This window comes from Calliphora vicina, chromosome 2 (assembly GCF_958450345.1).
Source record: "Calliphora vicina chromosome 2, idCalVici1.1, whole genome shotgun sequence".
Taxonomy (NCBI): Eukaryota; Metazoa; Arthropoda; class Insecta; order Diptera; family Calliphoridae; genus Calliphora; species Calliphora vicina.
The window spans coordinates 119,691,566-119,712,951 of NC_088781.1; the positions used below are offsets into that span (position 1 = coordinate 119,691,566).

At 26.2% G+C, this 21,386-nt stretch overlaps 1 protein-coding gene across 1 annotated transcript in view; it reads right to left on the reverse strand.

Annotated features, from left to right (window-relative positions):
- Positions 1-21,386, reverse strand: part of Lar (tyrosine-protein phosphatase Lar) — a 739,256-nt gene that overhangs the window by 314,221 nt on the left and 403,649 nt on the right. Inside the window, exons 6-8 of the mRNA XM_065500666.1 lie at positions 9,163-9,204; positions 7,555-7,686; positions 5,977-6,138 (exon numbers count right to left, since the gene is read on the reverse strand). Of these exons, the coding sequence (XP_065356738.1) occupies positions 5,977-6,138; positions 7,555-7,686; positions 9,163-9,204 (336 nt within the window). The remainder of the gene's footprint in view (positions 1-5,976; positions 6,139-7,554; positions 7,687-9,162; positions 9,205-21,386) is intronic.

The following is a 21,386-nucleotide window of genomic DNA, read 5'->3' on the forward strand; positions in this document are numbered from 1 at the left end:
GACATTTTCTCCTAGCTGACTTTGTTAATCGTCAAAACTGTCCAATTTGGCGATCAGAGAACCTTCACATGATTGTCATTATATAAATATAGCCACAACGTGTAACCATCTGATGCTGCTTTTATTCTGGACGGATCATTGGACCATACTCCTTCGAAAAAAGATTCAGAAATAGCGACATGATTTTGTAGTGGTTGCAACAAGACGGTGCTATATGTCATGTAGTCCCTGAAACAATTCAGTTACTGCATGAGCAATTTCTGGGACGTGTACTCTTACGTTTCGGTTGTCAGAATTGGCCCCTTGATAGTCATTGATATCATAAATTTTCTATAGAAAATTTATCGAAATATTATATTATCTGAAGTTATCTATAGAAAATTTATCGATATAATAGTTCATCTATAGAAAAGGTATCTAAAGGGTCTTCAAATAGGGACTTTCAAACTATGATAGTTGATAGCGACCATGCGGTTGAAGCTACTTATGTCGAATTGGCTGTCATTTATTAAGTTGGATTTGCCAAATTAACATGGATATGCAACAAAAGCAAATGATAAAATTGTTATATCAATATGGGTGTTCTGTTTGGGCAAAGTTATGCGAGCTTCGCCAATTTTACGGTAGCTTTAATCGTTGGCCTGAATTGAATGATTTGGACACCAACGATTCCACATTGTAAATTCTGCACGTAGATATAAACTGGCCGCCGAGATTGTGCGATTTGACCACATTTAGATTTTTTTTTGGATTTTCTTAAGTCGATAGAAAAGTTTCATTAATTTTCTATAGAAAAGTTATCGATATCATTAATTTTAGATATAGAAAATTTATCGATAACTTTTATTTTCTATAGAAAATTTATCGATAACTTTAATTTAATACAGAAATCTTATTGATAACTTTAATTTTATATAGAAAATGTATCGATAACATTTTCTATATAGAAAAGTTATCGATAACTTTTATTTTTTATACACAACTTAACGATAACTTTTATTTCTTAAGTCGCAGGTCTAAGCGAATAAGCCTCAAAACGAATAAGCGGCCCTCAAAGACAACATAACCCAAACCATCGGTCAAAATCAGCTCGGTTTTTACTTTATAGATAGCTTAAATTTGTTATAGAAAATTTATAGATAACTTTAATTTTCAACAGAAAATTTATGGATAACTTCAATTTTCCATGGAAAATCTATCGATAACTTTAATATTCAATAGAAAATTCCTCGATAACTTCAATTTTCCATAGAAAATTTATCGATAACTTTAATATTCAATAGAAAATTTCTCGATAACTTAAGTTTTCTATAGAAAGTATATCGACGATTTTTTCTATATTTTCTATAAAAAAAATTATCGATTACTTATATTTTCTACAAAAAAATTATAAATAATTTTAATTATATACAAAAAAGTTATAGCTTTGGTATAACTCGATGAAAAATTTCAATGAAAAATTTATGTTATCGATAAATTTTCTATGTAAAATTTATGAAATTATAGAAAATTTAACGATAATTTTATTTTTCTATAAAAAAAATTATCGATAACTTTAATTTTCCATGGAAAATATATCGATAATTTTAATATTCTACAACAAATTTTTGAACAACTAAATTCAGTTTGTAGTGCAAAAACTATTGTCTCTAACCATCACTAACACTTTTTTAAATTGTTTTAATTTTTTACACTGCAGTCTGTTGTTCATTTAGTAGAGTAGACACAATAGTACTGCAGCAGCATCACATGCTAAAAATTTACTTTGTTGTAAACATATACTCTCATATACATATATGCACACATGTCTACATATCCATATGTATCTAGCAACCTATAAATGTTAAGGGCGCGACTGACTACTGCTAACAAATTGTAAAGTTTCCATATATTTTGTTTCCAATGTATTTTTTTTTTCATGTTGCGTTTCTTGTGCATCCTATACATTGGCCATTGCTAACCATCATCATCTATGTACTTCATTGCCATCATCAGTATCAGCAGGAGCTAAAGCATCATCAGTTTTGGTAGCAACTATGAACATTTATAGCAAAATCCCATATGCCAGCTGCCTTTTAATTTGCGTTACACTACAATTTATGTTATTAATACTCGTTGTAACACATACACTGGGGCCAACATACCACCAACATTGTGTCTTTACCAGCCACCAAACGAAGTGAAAGCCAAATTTGTAGACTTCTTTTATTGGAATATGTATTTTGTAGGTTCCATCTAAAGTTGTGAAAAAAATAAGCAGAAATAAATATTGGGTAGGCGTTATTGCTTATTGTCTGGCTTGTATGAGAATTTTTATACCTTTTTTTATTTGGTCCTGTTTTGTAGGCGTTTTTGTGTATGTGTGTTTGATTTTTTTTTGAAACTGTATTTAAGTGGTTTAACTGTAGTTTTTTGGAGATTAAGAAAATGTTTGTTAACATTTCTGAGAAAAGCAACAGCTGACGCTTTTAGACAGTTAAATTATGAATGGTTTTAAAAAGAAATAATTAAATAAGAATTTTTAATATAAGTAGCAGCAGTAAAGTAATTTTTTGTGGTTCATAACTGAATTTAACAGCTGAATCTAAAAAATTAATTATAGAAGGTTGGCTAAGATACATTTTATGAAGATAGGTTTGAGGCTTTAATAAAAGTCACATTAAACCCCATTTCCTCAATCTCTGGTTACAGTTTTACGTAACGATATACTTCAAATTAATATAATTTTTGCATGAGAACTGTCACTATATCGTCATAATAGAAAATTACCAGAGATTGAGAAAATAGTGGTAAAACAATAAAATTTATTGCTTACTAAGCAAATGTATCGATTACAAAATGTCTATAGAAATTCGTTCGATAAGTAAGTTTTTCTATAGAAAATTGATAAGATGAGTTTTCTAGAAAAATTATCGATAATTTTAATTTTATATAGAAATTTGATCGATAACTTAAATTTGTATAGCAAATTTATTGAAAACTTTAAATTTCTATAAGAAATTTATTGATAATATTGAACTTTAACCTTAATATAAACTTTTATTAATAACTTTCATTAATTCTTCAGACAATTGATAGATAATTATAATTTATTTTATCGAAAACTTAAATTTTGAATAAAAAATGTATCGATATCATTAATTTTCTATAGAAAAGTTATCGATAACATTTATTTTCTATAGAAAAGCTATCGATAATTTTTGTTTCTATACAAAAAGTTATCGATTACTTCTATTTTATATAGAAAAGTTATCGATATCATTAATTTTCTATAGAAAAGTTATCGATAACTTTTATTTTCTATAGAAAAGTTATCGATAAGTTTTATTTTCTATAGAAAATTTATCGATAACTTTTATTTTCTATAGAAAATTTATCGATAACGTTTATTTCCCATAGAAAAGTTATCGATAACTTTTATTTTCTATAGACAAGTTATCGATAACTTTTATTTTCCATAGAGAAGTTGTCGATAACTCGTATTATCCATAGAAAAGTTATCGATAACTTTTATTTTCTATAGAAAAGTTATCGATAACTTCTATTTTCTATAGAAAAGTTATCGATAACTTTTATTTTATGTAGAAAAGTTATCGATAACTTTTATTTTATGTAGAAAAGTTATCGATATCTTTTATTTTCTATAGAAAAGTTATCGATATCATTAATTTTCCATAGAAAAGTTATCGATATCATTAATTTTCTATAGAAAAGTTATCGATATCATTAATTTTCTATAGAAAAGTTATCGATATCATTAATTTTCTATAGAAAAGTTATCGATATCATTAATTTTCTATAGAAAAGTTATCGATATCATTAATTTTCTATAGAAAAGTTATCGATATCATTAATTTTCTATAGAAAAGTTATCGATATCATTAATTTTCTATAGAAAAGTTATCGATATCATTAATTTTCTATAGAAAAGTTATCGATATCATTAATTTTCTATAGAAAAGTTATCGATATCATTAATTTTCTATAGAAAAGTTATCGAAATCTTCTATTTTCTATAAAAAACTTATCGATACTTATTTTCTATAAAAAAAGTTATCGATAACTTTTATTTTCTATAGAAAAGTTATCCATAACTTTTATTTTCTATAGAAAAGTTATCGACATCATTTATTTTCTATAGCAAAGTTATCGATATCATTTATTTTCTATAGAAAAGTTATAGATAACTTAATTTTATTACATTTATATTTAAAATCATTAACAACTCTTTATTTATTTAAAGGTTATGTATTTTATATATTTCTCTACATATTTCTATGCTGCAGTTTTGGTTTCCCTAAAAACCACACTTGACCAAAACTTAAATAAAGCAAAACTATTTTTACTGTGGATTTAATCCTTATGTTTAAATAAAAACCATTAGTTTTAACAAATGCATACAGGCGGGCACCCTTTCTAATTGAACACATACAGTGACAACCAAAAGAAAAATTGACAATTTACAAAGTAAATTAATAAAGAAGAGCAACAGATAATGTGAATAAAATAAAGAACTGAAAGATCAAGAAAATAAGATATAAAAATGAGGAACATAATAAACTAATTGGTTCACGTATCGCTTATAGAAAGTAATTTTCTTTTATTAATTTATAAATTTTTGGGTGATTTGACATGTTTGAGCACTATGTAATGCAGAGAGAAGTCAATTGGTTACTTTATATATCCCTTATAAGCTAAAGTGTAGTCCCTTTAAAGTTTATTGTAGAGTCGATTGTCACCATACTTTGTAATTTATGTAGAGTAGATTGACTTCCCCTTAGGACACGCACACGTTAAAATAACTAGTCACATAAATAGTTCTGTAACTAGTAGTTACCCCAATGATGGGTAAAATCACTAGTTCGGGACACTTAACTAAAACAGCTTGGATATTTAGCTCAGTAGATCTTCTAGTACGTTCATGGCTTTATTATACACTTGCTCAACTTCCAAACGAATAAAATAGTACGTTATCAAATGAGATAAGAAAATCAGAACATTGATATTTGATATTTATTTAATATTAAAATTTTTATTTGTATTCTTAAATTTCTTAAACAGTACCTACAGTTTGTTTAAAATGTCACTGTATTCGAACACCCTTAGTTTTATAGATTTTTTTTTTTTAAAAAAAAAAAAAACTTTGTTAGTTGATTAGGCTTTTGGGTCAAAACTTTGTCCTTCTCTTTAAAACTTTCCATTCAAAGCATATAAGTAGGCGAGTGCATGTGTGCAAGAGTTTTGGAGTTTTTCTCATATTTTTTATATGTTTTTTTCAGTATAGTTTCAAGAGTTAAAGAGATCAATAAAGCAAAATCAAATGTTACCACAACAACATTTAACAAGCACTCATATACATACATATACACTTGTATACTCATAGATACCAATACTCCTACATGCATATAAATACTCATCTAGCTGAGTGAAATACTAAGCCATACTAGAAATATTATATGAATTTTTGCTAAAGAGTTTTTATCCTTTTACCAGGATAAATGTTTATATAAAAAGTTAAATGTACAACTTTTTTCCAATATGATTTTTTGTATGTGTTGCTATTGCCATACTCCAAAAGCTTTTAATAAAAAAGTTTAAAAAAAATACAATATTTCAGCTCTTGAATTTTGTTGTTGCTGTTGTGAGTAGAATTTTGTTGCTTTAACAGTAGTTTATCAAGGATTAGTTTTCATTATTATTATATCTTTTTTTTTGCGAATGCTGTTGTTGTTGGTGGTGCTTAGAGTTTAGTAAATATTTTGATAAAATTTAATTAAATATAAAGTTGCTTGGGGAGAACAAGCTAGCAGGAAGAGCAAAAAAGGGGTGCACAGGCCAGCCATGATTATGACACACATGATGGGTCAGTTTTTTTTTATTTTTTTGTTTGTATTGTTTCAATATTAATACTCTTACACACATGTTTTATTTAGTATGGTTTGTTGGGGGAAAAAACCAACGTATGGGACAACTTACCTTCATATACTGTTAGTGTAGCATCTGCTGATACAGCATCTCCTACACCATTCTCTGCTACGCACTCATAGGGAGCATCATCACGTCCAGCACGTACAGGCTCAATGCGTAATATTGAAACACCGCCGGGTTGCTCCAACACAGTATAACGTGATTGGGTACCTAAGGGAGTAAAAATGAAAAAAAAAAATGAAATAAAAATATTAGAAATTGTACAGACATTGTACACTAGCACGCAGACAAAACATTTATGAGCAACAAATTTCATTTAGCAGAAAATAAATATTGAATTATTTAATAAAGTGGACAATAATCATGATTAAATATGAAAAGAGAAAGTTAAGGCAAAAATTATAAAACTTTTGTTAGAGGAAAGTAAATTTTTTATAGAAAATATTTCAATAAAATTTTAACTTCATTACTTCGGTTTAATTTTCTACAGACAATTTATTGATAACTTTAATTTTCTATAGAAAAGTATAGATAGTTTTAATTTTGTATAGAAAATTATCGATACCTTGAATTTTTTTTAGAAAAGTTATCGATAACTTTAATTAACATTAATTTTCTATGGAAAAGTTATCGATAACTTTAATTAATATTAATTTTCTATGGAAAAGTTATCGATATTTTAAAAATTTTCTTTCGAAAAGTTATCGATAACTTTAAGTTTTTATAGAAAATTTATCTGTAACTCAAATTTTCTATTCAAAATGTACAGATATATTTAATTATATAAAGATAGCTTTTCTATAGCAAAGTTATCGATAAATTTCATTTTCTATAGAAAAGTATTCGATAACTTTCATTTTCTATAGAAAAGTTATCGATAACTTTTATTTTTTATAGGAAAGTTATCGATAAATTTTATTTTTTATATGAAAGTTATCGATAAATTTAATTTTCTAAAGAAAAGTAATCATTATATTTTATTTTCTATAGAAAAGTTATGAATAAATTTTATTTTCTATAGAAAAGATATCGATAACTTTAATTTTCTATGGAAAAATTATCGATAACTTTTACTTTCTGTAGAAAAGTATAGATAATTTTAATTTTGTGTAGAAAATTATCGATACCTTGATTTTTTTTTAGAAAAGTTATCGATAACATTAATTTTCTATGGAAAAGCTATCGATAACTATAATTTTCTTTATAAAAGTTATCGATAAATTTAACTTTCTATAGAAAATTTACCCATAACTTTCATTTTATATAGAAAACTTATCTGTAACTCAAATTGTCTAGAGAAAATGTATAGATATATTTAATTATCTAAAGAAAGCTTTCAATAACTATGATTTTCGATAGCAAAGTTATCGATAACTTTTATTTTCCATAGAAAAGTTATCGAATATTAATCGATAACTTAAAAATTCAATACAAAATTTATCGATATCAAAAAGTTTTTATAAAAAAATATTGTTGAAATAATTTTCATAGAACAAGTAATTTATATCCGCCAACATTATTTCTCGAATCTTTAAACAAATTTTAATTGAGTTTTTAACTAAATTTTGTTATAGTTTTATATAAAAAATTGTGTATGATTTTTTTTTTATTAAACTGTACACTTACCAGATACTTTTTTGCCATTTTTACGCCAAACTATTGACGGCGGTGGATCTCCTCTAGCTGCACAATAAAATGTTGCCACTCCTCCTACACGAACACCCTGATTTTGAGGCTTCTTGATGATCTCCGGTGGATCTAGATAAAAGAGAAAAGCAAAAACCAGAATTCAGTAAAAAGTTCTCTAAAACCCAATATGCCAGCTTTTATATAAACCTCAAAAACTTATTAAAGTTAAAAGCTTTAATAATAAATAAAAACTTTTTTTTATTTATTTTACTTTGCTTTTGGTAAAACGTGTCCTTGTACAAGTAAAGTGTAAATTTTTTGCACACAGCTCTCTTAAAACGATTTTATTTTGTTAAGATTTTTATTTATAAAAAATTGCAAATTACAGAGTCCAATAGGATTACTTTGGTTTTAAGGTTTGCCACTGGTTTGGCCACGATTGTCCTTTTTTTTTTGTTTTTTTGCTTTGCCATACATACAATGCTAAATTGCTGCAGCATTGGCCATTGTTTGGATATAAATTGTTGATTCGTGACAAATTCTGAAAATTACATATTCCCTGGTTTTATTATATTGCTGCATTTATTTTTATTTTTTTTTTGTATTCTCCCAATATTGATTTTTAATACATTTGAGGTAATGTAAGGAAGATATTCCCTGTTGCAGGGGTGCTATAAGTTGTACATGCTTTGTAGCGTCCATGACACATGAGACATGCATGTTGACTTTGTATTTGTTTTGTTTTCTTTTTTTTATGAAATTTATTGTCATTTTTGTACTGAATTCGATTTAAAATTCATGTTAAAAAAATTTGAGAATATGTACCTATTTTTTTCAGTCTTTAGATTATTTGCCAAGTACAACACGAATGTATCATGAGAGTGTCACGTAAAGCAAAGAATTTGTTTAAAAAGAGATATTTTGTGTCTTTAATGTTTGCATAAAGGGGAGGTAATGAGAGTTATATGTAGTAATGGTTTGGTAGTTAGAGAGGATGTTGTTATATTTAGAAGAAATGTTGGAAAATTTCCATAATTGCATTAATGGAATATGTTTAAATTTATTTAAAGCGGTCAATATAGTCATTACTGTCCATAGTTGAAACTATTTTATATATATTTAATTTTGTTTTTTTTAATTTATTGTCATTTAGCATAGTTTTAAATTTGTTTTCCTTTATTTAATTTTGTTATTTTTAGATTTATTACAGCGATGTTCTGTACAATTTACCGTCCATTAGTTTATAAAAAATATTTTTCGTATACGTTGCATGTCATTTTTAATTCAATCACTTATATAAATTGGCGGGGAAGTTATGTTTAAATACAGCTGCTCCGTCAATTTCAGTTTCCAAAACTTTAAAAATCTATATCTAGCATTCTAAGTTAAATTTTTTGAAAATTCTTTTTGTTTAAGAATAATAAAAATTAGTGCTAATTTGTGAACATAAAAAACCAAAAATAAAAATAATATATTTTTTTTATTTCTTAAATTTTTGCGAATATTTCCTTAAATTTTTAAAATTTATTTTTTTACTATTAATTTATTTGTTGTTGTTGTAGTTTTTTTTCTCACTTTTTTTTTAAATTCACTCTCAAAACTTACGTGTTAAATATTGTATGTATGGAAAATCCGAAAAATTTGCATCTGCAACAATTTCAGGAACATTAAATTTTTGTTTGATTTGATTTGTTATTAAATTTAGATTTGTTACAAATTATTTATTATAATTATATTGTAGTTTTAGATAAATTTATTTAATATTAGTGTTTTTAAATGATTTTTTGGTTTGATTTAAATTTTATTTAATTTTTTGTTTGATTTTATTAATTTTTGGGTTTCAAATCGTAGAGTTTTTTTGTCCCCATTTTTTAGTTAATTTAGTTTAGGTTTTAATTATTGCATTATGATTTAAATATGAACTTAAATACTACCTTATACATAATATAAAATTTCATAAATATATTAATAAATTATAATCTAAATCAAACATAACTAAGCTATACGTAATTATTTTGATATATCTGTTTCACTGTCTAAGTTATGGTCTAGATGAAACTATAAAGATCGTACAGTACAGTAAGGAGATTTTTTATAATTTTTGGATAAATATGACAATATTTACTGTATTTACTAGATCTTCTGGAAATTGATAATTTCTACACTTTTACATGAACTCTCATAAATCGCTTGATGACATCTATTATTTTTCCTGTACTAAGCAACATTTCTGCCACACAAAAGCAATTGTTTATAAATTGTATAAAAAGCTGTAATATTTTTGTCTTACGACATTCTGCTGGCTTTACATCCTAACTATTGGCTTGTTTTTTATATTCCTTGATAAAAATATACTTAACATTTCAATATTATAATTATAGTAAATCAATCAATATAAATTACACATACTTAACATACTTACATACCTAATGTATTAAGAAAAATACAGAAATTAAAAAGTATTTATACAAAACCCCCTAAAAGTATACTTTAATCATTAAAAAATGGTTCTCATTTGTTTGGAAAAAATTTAATTTTCAAACCTTTTCCATACAAAATTCATCATACACATTTATAACGTCTCCAAATGTTTCGTTTTATAAAATAAGGCCCTAAATTTAGTGAAAAGAAAAGTTTTGGGAAAAAATCACTTCTCAAAATATTTTTTTTTTAATTTTTTTTCAAAAAATCCGGAATTTTAAGAACTCTCAAATTTTACAAAAAAATTACAAATTTAAATTGAAAACAAAGAAACTGTTACTTTTCGACCCATCTCAGCACTATATAACTTCATATTCAGCATCTTCTTTCTATAATTTGATAAAAATAATCCCAGCAAAAATTACTTACTTAATTACTTAACAACTTACTTTTCAATGATGACTTCATACCGTCTGCATTACTTAGAAGTAGTTTGGTAATGACTAACATACAAATCGCAATTTATTTTGAATTTGTGGAAGAGTTACACTCGGTCTCTAGTATTTATACTAATTGTTCTAATTGTAAGAAATTTGTTCTTGTGTGGTAATTGATTGCATATCTTTAGGAGCCGCTTTAAAGAATTTAGTTGCAAAGAACTCAATTGGTGTTTATTTTCTATACTTAAAGCATAATATTTAAAATTTACAGTTTTTCAATTTATCTTATCAAATAATTACTTAGCTAAACAATGCTTTCTGGCAATAATTATAAACAAAAGTAAATATTATGTAGGAAGTTTTTATGTACTTCTAAATGAAAATTTGAATGTAATTATTAATTAAATTCATAGCCATAACGAGGGTTATAAGACAAGTGTTTAGAAATAACTAGATCTTAAAACTGTACTGGCGTTTTTATGTAAATAAATGTACTATTTGATAATTTCAAACCTGTGCTTTACTTAATAAATTTCTTGGAAATCAACGCCCATTTTAAAGAGTAGAAAATTTAAACTTATAAACTGCATTTATAAGTAAAACTTCTTAGTAATAAGATGCTTAAATAAATATATATAATTATTTCGATAAAGACTATAATACTATAATGTAACCACTCAAAGAATTTTTTACCACAACCTTGCAATTTGCCATAATGTATTGTAAATTTTTGTACATATGTTGTACTTACTTATTAATTAAGTTATTGTTTCTTTAATTATCTCTAAATTTATACAAATTACAGGAACTAATGCACAAAATTATAGGAATTATTTAGTAGAACGATTACAGTAAGATAGAAATTACAATTAAATAAAAGCTAGTAAGAGCTTAATATCACAGCATACTTTCAGGAGCTTACTAGTGTAAATTGATAGCAAACTTTATTTGCTATTAAGTTATTTTAATGTTATTTAAAAACAAATTGTAATTTAAGATTCAACTGTGTCGAATCTTAAATACCCTCTACTTATAACTAAAATTACACATTAAATATTAATCTTTAGAACATTTAAGGTTTTATCTTTAAATTTGTTTGAGATGGTTTCACAGTTTGGTTTATATCTTTTTTTTTTTGCTGATTTGCAATGCCAAACTGCACTAAAGATTAACAAATATACGGCAAAAGAAACAATTATTTCAGAATAGTACTTAAGACAAACGGACAGACATCTAGAATGGCAGTGGATATACAAATTATATTCAACTTAGAAGCTAAAAAATATTGATATTTAACGGTTTAAGTATTTCTTTAAAAATTCCTTTATGAAAACAAAACTCTCTACTACAACTTCTCTTTCACAAAACCATATTTTTTTTTGCCAATATTACAATATAATAGAGAAGAAAACCTATCAATTTTCATATTTGATTTCAATATGATTATTATGATGGCAAAGAAAAAAAAATATACAAATAATTTCAATACAAAGAGAAAAAAAATGAATATTTACACAATATCTACTACGGGGCAAAATAGAAACAGCAGCGAACAAAAAAAAAAAAAAAAATGAACTGTAACGAGACGTTAGAGAAGATGATGACGATGATTTGATTTGAGAAATATGGTACTTAAACTGATACTTGACAGTTATAAAAAAGCTGTAGATGTATGTATAAGAAAAACAGCAAAAAAAAACAAACACTACCCAAAAGACGTGATGTTAAAAACAAGGAAATATTAAAAGAAAACTTAAACGATTTCTAAATGAGCTACACCAAAATGTGCTTAATAATTTTTATTTCAGAAAACATATAAGATTCTAGATATTCCTTAAGAGAATTCAAGATTTTTAGTCCAGCCCCTAAAACTAGACTTTAATTTTTAATAATTCCATGTTTTCACTTTTTTGTTTATTTTCTTAGAAGTTACATATTCTTTATGGAGTTTAATATATTTTCCTAAATATTATAGCTCTTGGTGCGTACATAAACATCTATACTTGTTAAGTGCTTCGGAGTTTCGATACATACAAAAAAACGTCTTAAGAATGTTGAGCACAAATAGTAGAAATACAAGAAATTTTATATGCTAAGAATTATGCAAATTTTATTATGTTCAAGAGTAAGGAATATTATTTGTTTTTGCATATTGAAATGTGTCTTGAAATATTGCGAAAAAATATGTTTAAAAATTTAAGCAAAAAGAATTTGTTAATACATATTTTTAAACAGCCTAAGGGTAATTTTAAATAAATGCTCCTAAGCATATGCTAAGAAAAATAAAATATTCCATTATAATTAACAGTTAAAATCAACTTATTTAAATATATTTAAAATTGAGCAATAGGAAGTGACACAATTGGAATAAAAAATACAGAATTAATTTAGCTACTATTGGAATTAAAATAAAGAAATAAATTGAGCTAAGTACTTCTGGAATGAAAATGAAAAATAAGGAATGAAAATTAAGAATGAATAGCCACGATTGGTTTGGAAAATCAAGTATAGAATGAGCCACGATAAAAACAAGTAAGAGAGCTATATTCGACTGTGCCGAAACTTATATACCCTTCACCAAATTATATTTCAAAATAAAAATTTTAAATATTTTTAGGTAAACAAAATTTTTTTTTTCCAAAGTTTTTTTTTAATTTTTTTGAAAAAAATTTTTTTCGAATTGTTTTTTGAAATTTTTTTTTTAAATTTTATTTTTTTAAATTAAAATTTTTTTTTTAATATCTATCATTAGATATCCATATTGTCTATATTCTTGTTTAAGTAATCCAGATATAGGTCAAGAATAGGTCAAAAATCCAGGTTGTCCAGGTTTTTTCCTCATATCTCAGCCATTTGTGGACCGATTATGCTGATTTTAAATAGGAAACTTTTCGAAAGCATGTCGGACAGAATTATTGATGATTTGGATAACGAAGATATCTGGGGTCTTCAGAAAATTGATTTCAATAGACAGACAGACAGACACACAGACAGACGGACATGGCTTAATCGACTCAGCTATCTATAAAGATCCAGAATATATATACTTTATAAGGTCGGAAAATTATATTGTGGAAATTACAAATGGAATGACAAACTTCCAACGAAGGTGAAGGGTATAATTAAGGAATAGCCACGATTAGTTGAAGACACAATTCGTTTGGAAAATGAAGTATAGAAAGAGCGGCGATTGATTTCGAAAATGAATTATAGAAAGAGCCATGATTGGTTTGGAAACTGAAGTATAGAAAGAGCCACGATTGGAATGAAAATTGAGGAATAGAAAGAGCCACGACTGAACGATTTGGGTTTGAAACTGAAATATAGATTGATGTGAAACTTTAATTATAGATACCACAACTGCAACTGGAGAATGAAGTATAGAAAGAGACATGATTGAAGTAAAATTAATGTATGGAAAGGGTCGCGAATTGAAGTAAAAAATTAAGTATAAAAACAATACTAGGAGTATAAAAAAACACGATTGGAGTATAGAAGGAACCAGGATTGTATTGGAATTTGAGGCACAGAAGAGGACAAATTTCTCTTGACATATTATATGTTGAATGCTTTTTGTTTATAGTTTTCTTTGGTTTGGTGAATTTTAAAGCATCTTTTGATATTAAAAATTTTGAAAAACTACAATGACTACTAAAAGTATGCAGAACATTTTTAACACTTCCTCTTTATCCCATAACAAGTATGTATATAGTTTATGTATTTATGGCTTTCAAAAGAATACTTTTACCTTTTGCTCTTAAACCCTTTGAACTTGCCAGCCACTGACCTCTTCACAAAGCATCTTTAAGCCGTTAAGTAGGCAATACTTTTATGTTTTAAACATTCTCTGTTTTGCTGCTTTAGAAAAGAATTTATTTTGTGAAGTGTTCCCACCAAAGGCACAAAGTCAAACGTATATGTTTGAGTTTTTCTGTGTGTGTGAGTAGCGAAGGGAGTGAGTTAATGTTTATGTTTGCTAAAGGTAAACACCTTAAAGTAGGCAGGGGTTTTTATTTAAGTTTATTTCAGTTAATAATTTAAGGGAAATTGCTTTAAAATTATTAATAGTTTAATGGTAATATATATTTAGAAAGTTTTAGGCAATAATTGAGGAGGAAAGCTTTAAAGAATTTTAAAATTAAAAAAAAAATAAATACTTAAACATATTAGAAAATGGAAATTTTTATTTTATGTTTAAAGTGTTTGTTTTATTCTTTTAAAGCTTTTCATTTTTAATATTTCGTTGTAATATTCCTCTACTACAAAGTAATTTTTCTTTTCATAAAAAATTTATGAAATTTACTTTTTCTTATTAATATTTCTTGTTGCCTTTCTACTCACAGCTTTCCTTGTATAAATCATGGAAAAAATTGCGTTAAAATGCATACCAAGAAACCTCTTTTTTTTCCATAAGAAAATATCGCTGATTCTATTACATTCGTTAGTTTTCTAATGATTTTTTGTCTGGCTTACAAAAAAATTTACATTTTACAAAAATATCTTGCAAAAAATTGAAATAAATATGCAAAAATATTATAGCAGACCTTAACGGCGCGGCGCTGGAAAAATGTTTCATATCGTTTTAGGTTTGTTTTTTTTTCTGCTATTTGGAACATTTTTGCTCTCCATCAAATAAAAATATGAAATTTTTAGCAGTGATAATATGTAAATGCAGTATTTTTTTAGATTTTTTTACCATCTTTATAGATACACATTTAGTTTTGTATATAATATAAAGTTTTTTTTGGTGTTAAATGTGTGTTGTACAAAAATTCATTTTCTAAAAATAGTTTTAATTTATTTGCATTTAGTTTTTGTATGCATATATTTGTGTGCTGATGTTTTCTAGCGTTGACAAGCATGATGACAATTCGTTTTAAATTTTTTTTTTATACTTTTTGGAACATTGAACCTAACAAATAATGGCCAACTGTGCAAGCAGGTAAACAGGCGAAAAAAAATTCGTCATAATTTTTATAAAGTTTTATTTTTTAGGGGTTTGTGTTTGAAATAAAATAGTTCAAAATACTTAACCTTCTAGTTGGAGGTTTAGTTAAATTGTTTTTATTTTTAAAGGGAACTAAAAACTAAACTAAAAGTATGCCACAATATAAAGTTAGTTAAGATTTTAATAAAAATACTTGCTCTATAGTAATGCATAATTTATTTTAGAGTTAAAAAGAAATTTTTCATTACAAATATGTTTTCTTTTAGCCCTTCCAACTTTAGAAAAAACTAGTTGTTCTTAGCAATATAAAACTTCTTGAAGTATGCCTTGCTTTACCTTACTTTTGTGTGAACATTATGTTAACATAGTATTATATACAAAACTTCTGCCATCATTATTAAAACTTATTAATAATATTTTGATAGAAATCGCCACAATAACACAAACAATATACATTTGGAACAACAAAACTCATCAAAACTAGTAAATAGTAATGACCAAAGCAATCAATGTCTAAAACATAATATTTCTGCTGCCCCCAACCCCCTTCAAAAACTTTACTAATACAATGTATTTTATTTAATAGCAGCAAAAACTGTTTAATACGCATATACTTTTACATTAACAACTACAAGTGTAAATGACAGATAGTGCCGAATACAAGCAAAAAAGTAATAAGACAATAATCATAAAAATAGTAAAGAAATACTAAACTTTTCTTTCCATTTTTTTATATGACATTGATTTGTACACATTCGTACATAAATGTTGTTTTTATTGAAGACATTTAGATAGATAGGCACAGTTTTACAGGGATACATAAGTAATAGGATGAACCGTAAAAAAGTGTCCAACTAAAATGGACAAAAATGTGCTTATTCGGTAGTCATATGAGGTCTTTAGAAATGCATTGAAACGCCTAAAAAATTACTTCTTTAAAAGCTACTTTTTTAAAAAAGTCCTTTATAAGAAACATTTTTTGGGAAAAATACTTACATTTAAAAAAAAATACAATTTCAAAAAGTCTATTTTTAAAAAATTATGTTTTTAAAATTTTTTTTAAAAAAAGTACCTTTTTAAAAATATTTTTTAAAAAGTACATTTTTAAAAAGAACCCTTTTAAAAATAATAATTCAAGAAAGTACATTTTTAAAATATTTTTTTTAAAGTACCTTTTTCGAAATAATATTTTAAAAAAGTACCTTTCTTAACGTAATATGTACTTAAAAAAATACTTTTTAAAAACACAATTCTATTTTTTTATTATTTTGAATACTATTTATGTAATTGTATTAAAACTACCGTTATATATTTAATTTTTTCATCAAGTGACTTTTGAAATTGGCGGGGAAGTCATTTATTAATATGACTTCTCCACCAATTTTAGTTATTGGAAATTTCAAAAAATTTGAAAATTAAATTTATTTATTTTTATTTGTTATTTCAAAGAACAACCTTTTGGAAAAAAAAAGAAATATTAAAAACACTATCTTTTTCAAAAATTAACTCTTAAAAAACACATTTATTTTTTATACATTTTTTTCAGCCCCTTATTTTGGTCTCATCTAATGTACCCATCCCCAATAACTGTAGGTATGAGTGCGTATTTAAATACATAATAGCTAAGTGATGTTGTTGTCTAACTACTACAACTACTATCTAATATTTGTATAAAAACAAAAAGAAGAAAAAAAAAATTCCCAAAAAAAAACATATCATATTTGACAACAACACGTAAATTACACATCATAATATCTAATATATTATGTGTTTGTTTGTTGGTGTTGTTATTTTACTGTATTTATTATATTTGGAACCATAAATAACAAAATTTTTTTATTTGTTTCACTTGTATGGGAAAATATATACATAAACGACAAACGATACGGATATACATACATATACTTACACATACACTCGTATAAGCAATTGAGTATCGTTTGTAGATGTTGTCACAGAGTGGCAAGTATTAAATGATACATTAGCCAAGGATTCAGAGAATTATTGCGACAGTAGTAATTACCTTGGAAAACTTTTCCAGTTCTCTGAGATGCCATTCTTTACCAGAATGCGGTTCGATTTGTTCCACAGCAAATATAAAATTGACGTAGAGATTTTATTTTAATATAAGATATGCTAAAAGTTCTTAAATTACTTCCCTTTTCATTAATACGGCTCATTGAAAAGCCTTCTATGTTCGAATGTAACAGCTCAATAATATTTCCCATGTTTAATATTTCCTTTATTGTAAAACCAAATTTGTGAAAATCATTATAGATATTATTGCTATCATATTTTTTGTTAATCCCCTAGTGTTAACAAAGTGTAACCATTAATACTTGTTACACTTTATAAATTTTTTATGTGGTTTCTTTGCCAGGAAACTGTTAATGCCTAAAAGTATGCTTAAAGAAAATTTGATGAGTTTTTTGTTGTTGTTTCTGTTGTCATGTTTACTTTCTTAGTAGATATGTATATGATATGGTTTTTCTTAACTTCTTTTTTTTGGGATATGTTTGTCATATATAATTATTGACATTAAATATACATTTATAAATAAATTTGTAAATGAACATATGTTCCAAAAAGAACACACATACAGAGGTATATGTCCGACAGTTTTAAAAGCAGCAATAGACAACTTTGCTATTTAAATCAACTTTGAACTAACTGATTATTATTGGAGTTAAAAAAAATTGAGACTCATATATACAGCAAGTGATTCAGCAGAATTTGTCAGTAGTAGAGTACAAGGCAATTTGCTAAATTATATGATTTCTAGATTCTCAGGAGACTTTAATATTCATTTTCGATGAGAAATAGAATAGGGAGAAATAGAGCAAAGATAGGTGTAGACATGTCAAATTAAATGCTATACGGAGTATAGTAAATGGTTTCCTTTGAATTTCGAAGAGTTAAACAACTAAGACTCGCATTGACATGATTCGTAGGAGCTTCTCAAAGTGCCAAATGAGAAGAGAATTTAAATGGTGTAAAGGCAGCTTTAGACAGACATATGGATTTTAAGGATATGACGAGTTTCCTCTGCATTTCAATGGAGTTAAACAGCTGAGGCTCGCATTGATAGTGATTCGCTGAAGCCTCTCAACAAAAGAGTGCAGGGTAATCTGCCAAATGAGATAGTTTTTGTACTCTCAGGAGACTTCATATTAATTCTTGAACTTACATTTCAGAAAATTACTAAATGTTTTAAAGTTATGATGAAGGTGTCAATTGGATCCCTCTGTATTACCTTTCACCAACAAATCGATATCGTACAAAACAGAAATCTGTGACTGATTAGCGTATTTGATCGAGAAACAGATGATGACCACATGAACGTGGATCAATAAAAAATAAGAAAACAACAGTCCAATAAAGTCACAGTATTCGTCTCCTTCTAAATTCATCAGGTTGGTGGCTTTTATGTAGTTTACACTTTCATAAATCTGGAACTAGCTCCAAGAACAGCAAGGTATATTTAAATATCCATACATAAGCTTGTGTGTACAACATGTTGACATTGTCAAGGTATTATGAGTTTGGGTAATAAAAAACCGTTAGAATTTTACGCTTTTTAGCAGCTCAGCAGCTTTTTTACCTCAAGAATTATTATGGTTGTTTTCGTTTTTTTTTAATTTTTGACTTTCACTTATAAATATTTGATATTGCTTTAAGAAAGCTTCTTTAGTTCAAGAACACCGGTATAAAATATTTACAGCACAATTCTATCACTTGTTTTCCACGTTATATATTTATATGACATGATTAATATCATAAATATAATGACAATATATTTCTCCAATACTTAATTCTCTCCTTCACTTAGACTCCCTGTAGCTCCCAACTTAATAAGAAAATTGTTTTTAAGGAAACCAGAAACGAGCAAAGTTTTGCAATCAAATATATTGGCAAGTGTGTTGGCGTAACAACGAATTTTCTTAAGTAATTTTATCAAACGATTATGTTATGGGGAAAAATAAGGGAATAGTGAGTTTTAAGAATTTATTCATTTTCATTTTATTTGAAATGAAAAGTACAAAGTGTTAGAGCAAATACTAAAGAAGAGAGATTTAACAGAAATTTAAAGGAAAAAAAACTTTTACAAAGAAAAACCAAATGTGTTTAAACCTAATTGTTTCTTAACTAAAATATTCCCTTTGAAAATACTTTTGCAGGCATTAGAAGAAATTTTCTTGGTATTGTTGCTACAATAAACAAGGTAACATGAAAATATGCATCAAAAAGTATTGCATACACAAAGGGTAAAAAATTAAGTGTCTTCCTTAGACCTAAACATAGCATACTTAGGATTTTATATATTTTCATGAAAAAGTAAAGCATACTTTCAAACAAATTTTGCAATAATAATTTTACTTAAGTTTTAAATAGATTTTACTATAATTTAATATTTCCAACAAATATTTTTAGTTTATCAGATTTATAATGTCTTTTGTAATCTCAATTTAACTTAATTAACTAACCAATATGTAGATTTAATTCTCAGTTTACATAAAACCATATTAAAAACAAATTATTTATCCAAATCAAAAAAAAAACATTTAAATTTTATGTATTTTTCTCTATTGTTTTAGTTTTTGCTCCCTAAACTAAACAATACATTATTAACATTAAAACCAAATATTTTGTTTTGCATACAATACAGCAAAAAAAAATAAAATAAAATTATCAACTTTAAGTGCAAAAGAGAAAAAAAAACAAATTAAGCCACAAAATAGATAACTTTTTGACCTCAAAGTTGTTTTTTAGTTTTATCTGTTGCTTTTTTTTGTGTAAAGAATTTATTTTACAATAACTTTAAAGCAGTTGGGAGCTGTAGTTTTTGGTTGGGAGTAAATAGTGTTTATAATATGAAGTAAAATATTTATTTTGCTGTACTGAAATGCACTTTATGTAGCAGACAATAAGACAACAACAAACATTAAGTTATTTAATCTGATTAAAAAACAAAAATTTTTGGGTAAAATTTGTTTTTCTTGGTTTTTGGCAAAAACTTACAACAAAATAACCCATTAACAAATATTTGTTTTGAGGTTTAGATTTCAGTTAGCACTTCTACATATTTGGTAAAAACTAAAGTTTAATAAAATTTAATAATATTAAACACTTGAGGAAAACCAGCAAAGTATGCTTAACAATTTTGATTTAAAGGAAACAAGAGCAGAATTAGATATAATAAGCAGCCCAGGAGAAAAATTGCTTTTCGGAAGTACTGAAAAATAGTGTCAGAAACATAGGATGGATGCTCTTTTTTCATATTATGCTGTAATGAAGTAATGTAAGTATTAGTTTAGGTCTAGGCCAGTTAATATTCTAGTATAGTTCGAGTTCAGATTCTAGTTGAACTCTAGTTCAGATTCCTCTTAATATTCTACTTCAGATTCCTCTTAATATTCTGGTTCAGATTACAGTTCAGAATCTAGTTCAGATACTGCTACAGATTCTAGTTGAGATTTTATTTAAAATTCGAGTTCAGATTCTACAGCAGATTCTATTTTAGTTTCAAGTTCAGATTCTAGTTCATAATCTCGTTCATATTCACCTTCATATTCTCGTTCATATTCTAGTTCATTTTGTAGTTGATAATCTAGTTCGTGTTCTAGTTCATAGTCTATTACAGATTCTTCTACAGATTCTAGATCAGATTATATCATATTCTAGGTCACACTCCAGTTTATGTTCTGAATCTGAACTAGTTCAGATTCCGGTTGAGATTAGGGTTCCTAATTTCTGGGACTTTTTCGTTTCTCGGAGGGAAATTAAAAAATTATTTCTTTCCCGGGAATTCCGTAGAAGTTTTTAATACTAAATTAAACCAAATCCAGTGAATTTTTTTTTTCGAATCAATTGCCCTAAAAACTTGAGAAGAATTAATATATTTGACGTTGCAATGTTGGTCCAACCATTTTTATACCCTTCACCTTCGTGAGAATGGTATATATAAGTTTGTCATTCCGTTTTTAATTTCTACATATTTTATTTCTGACCCTATAAAGTAT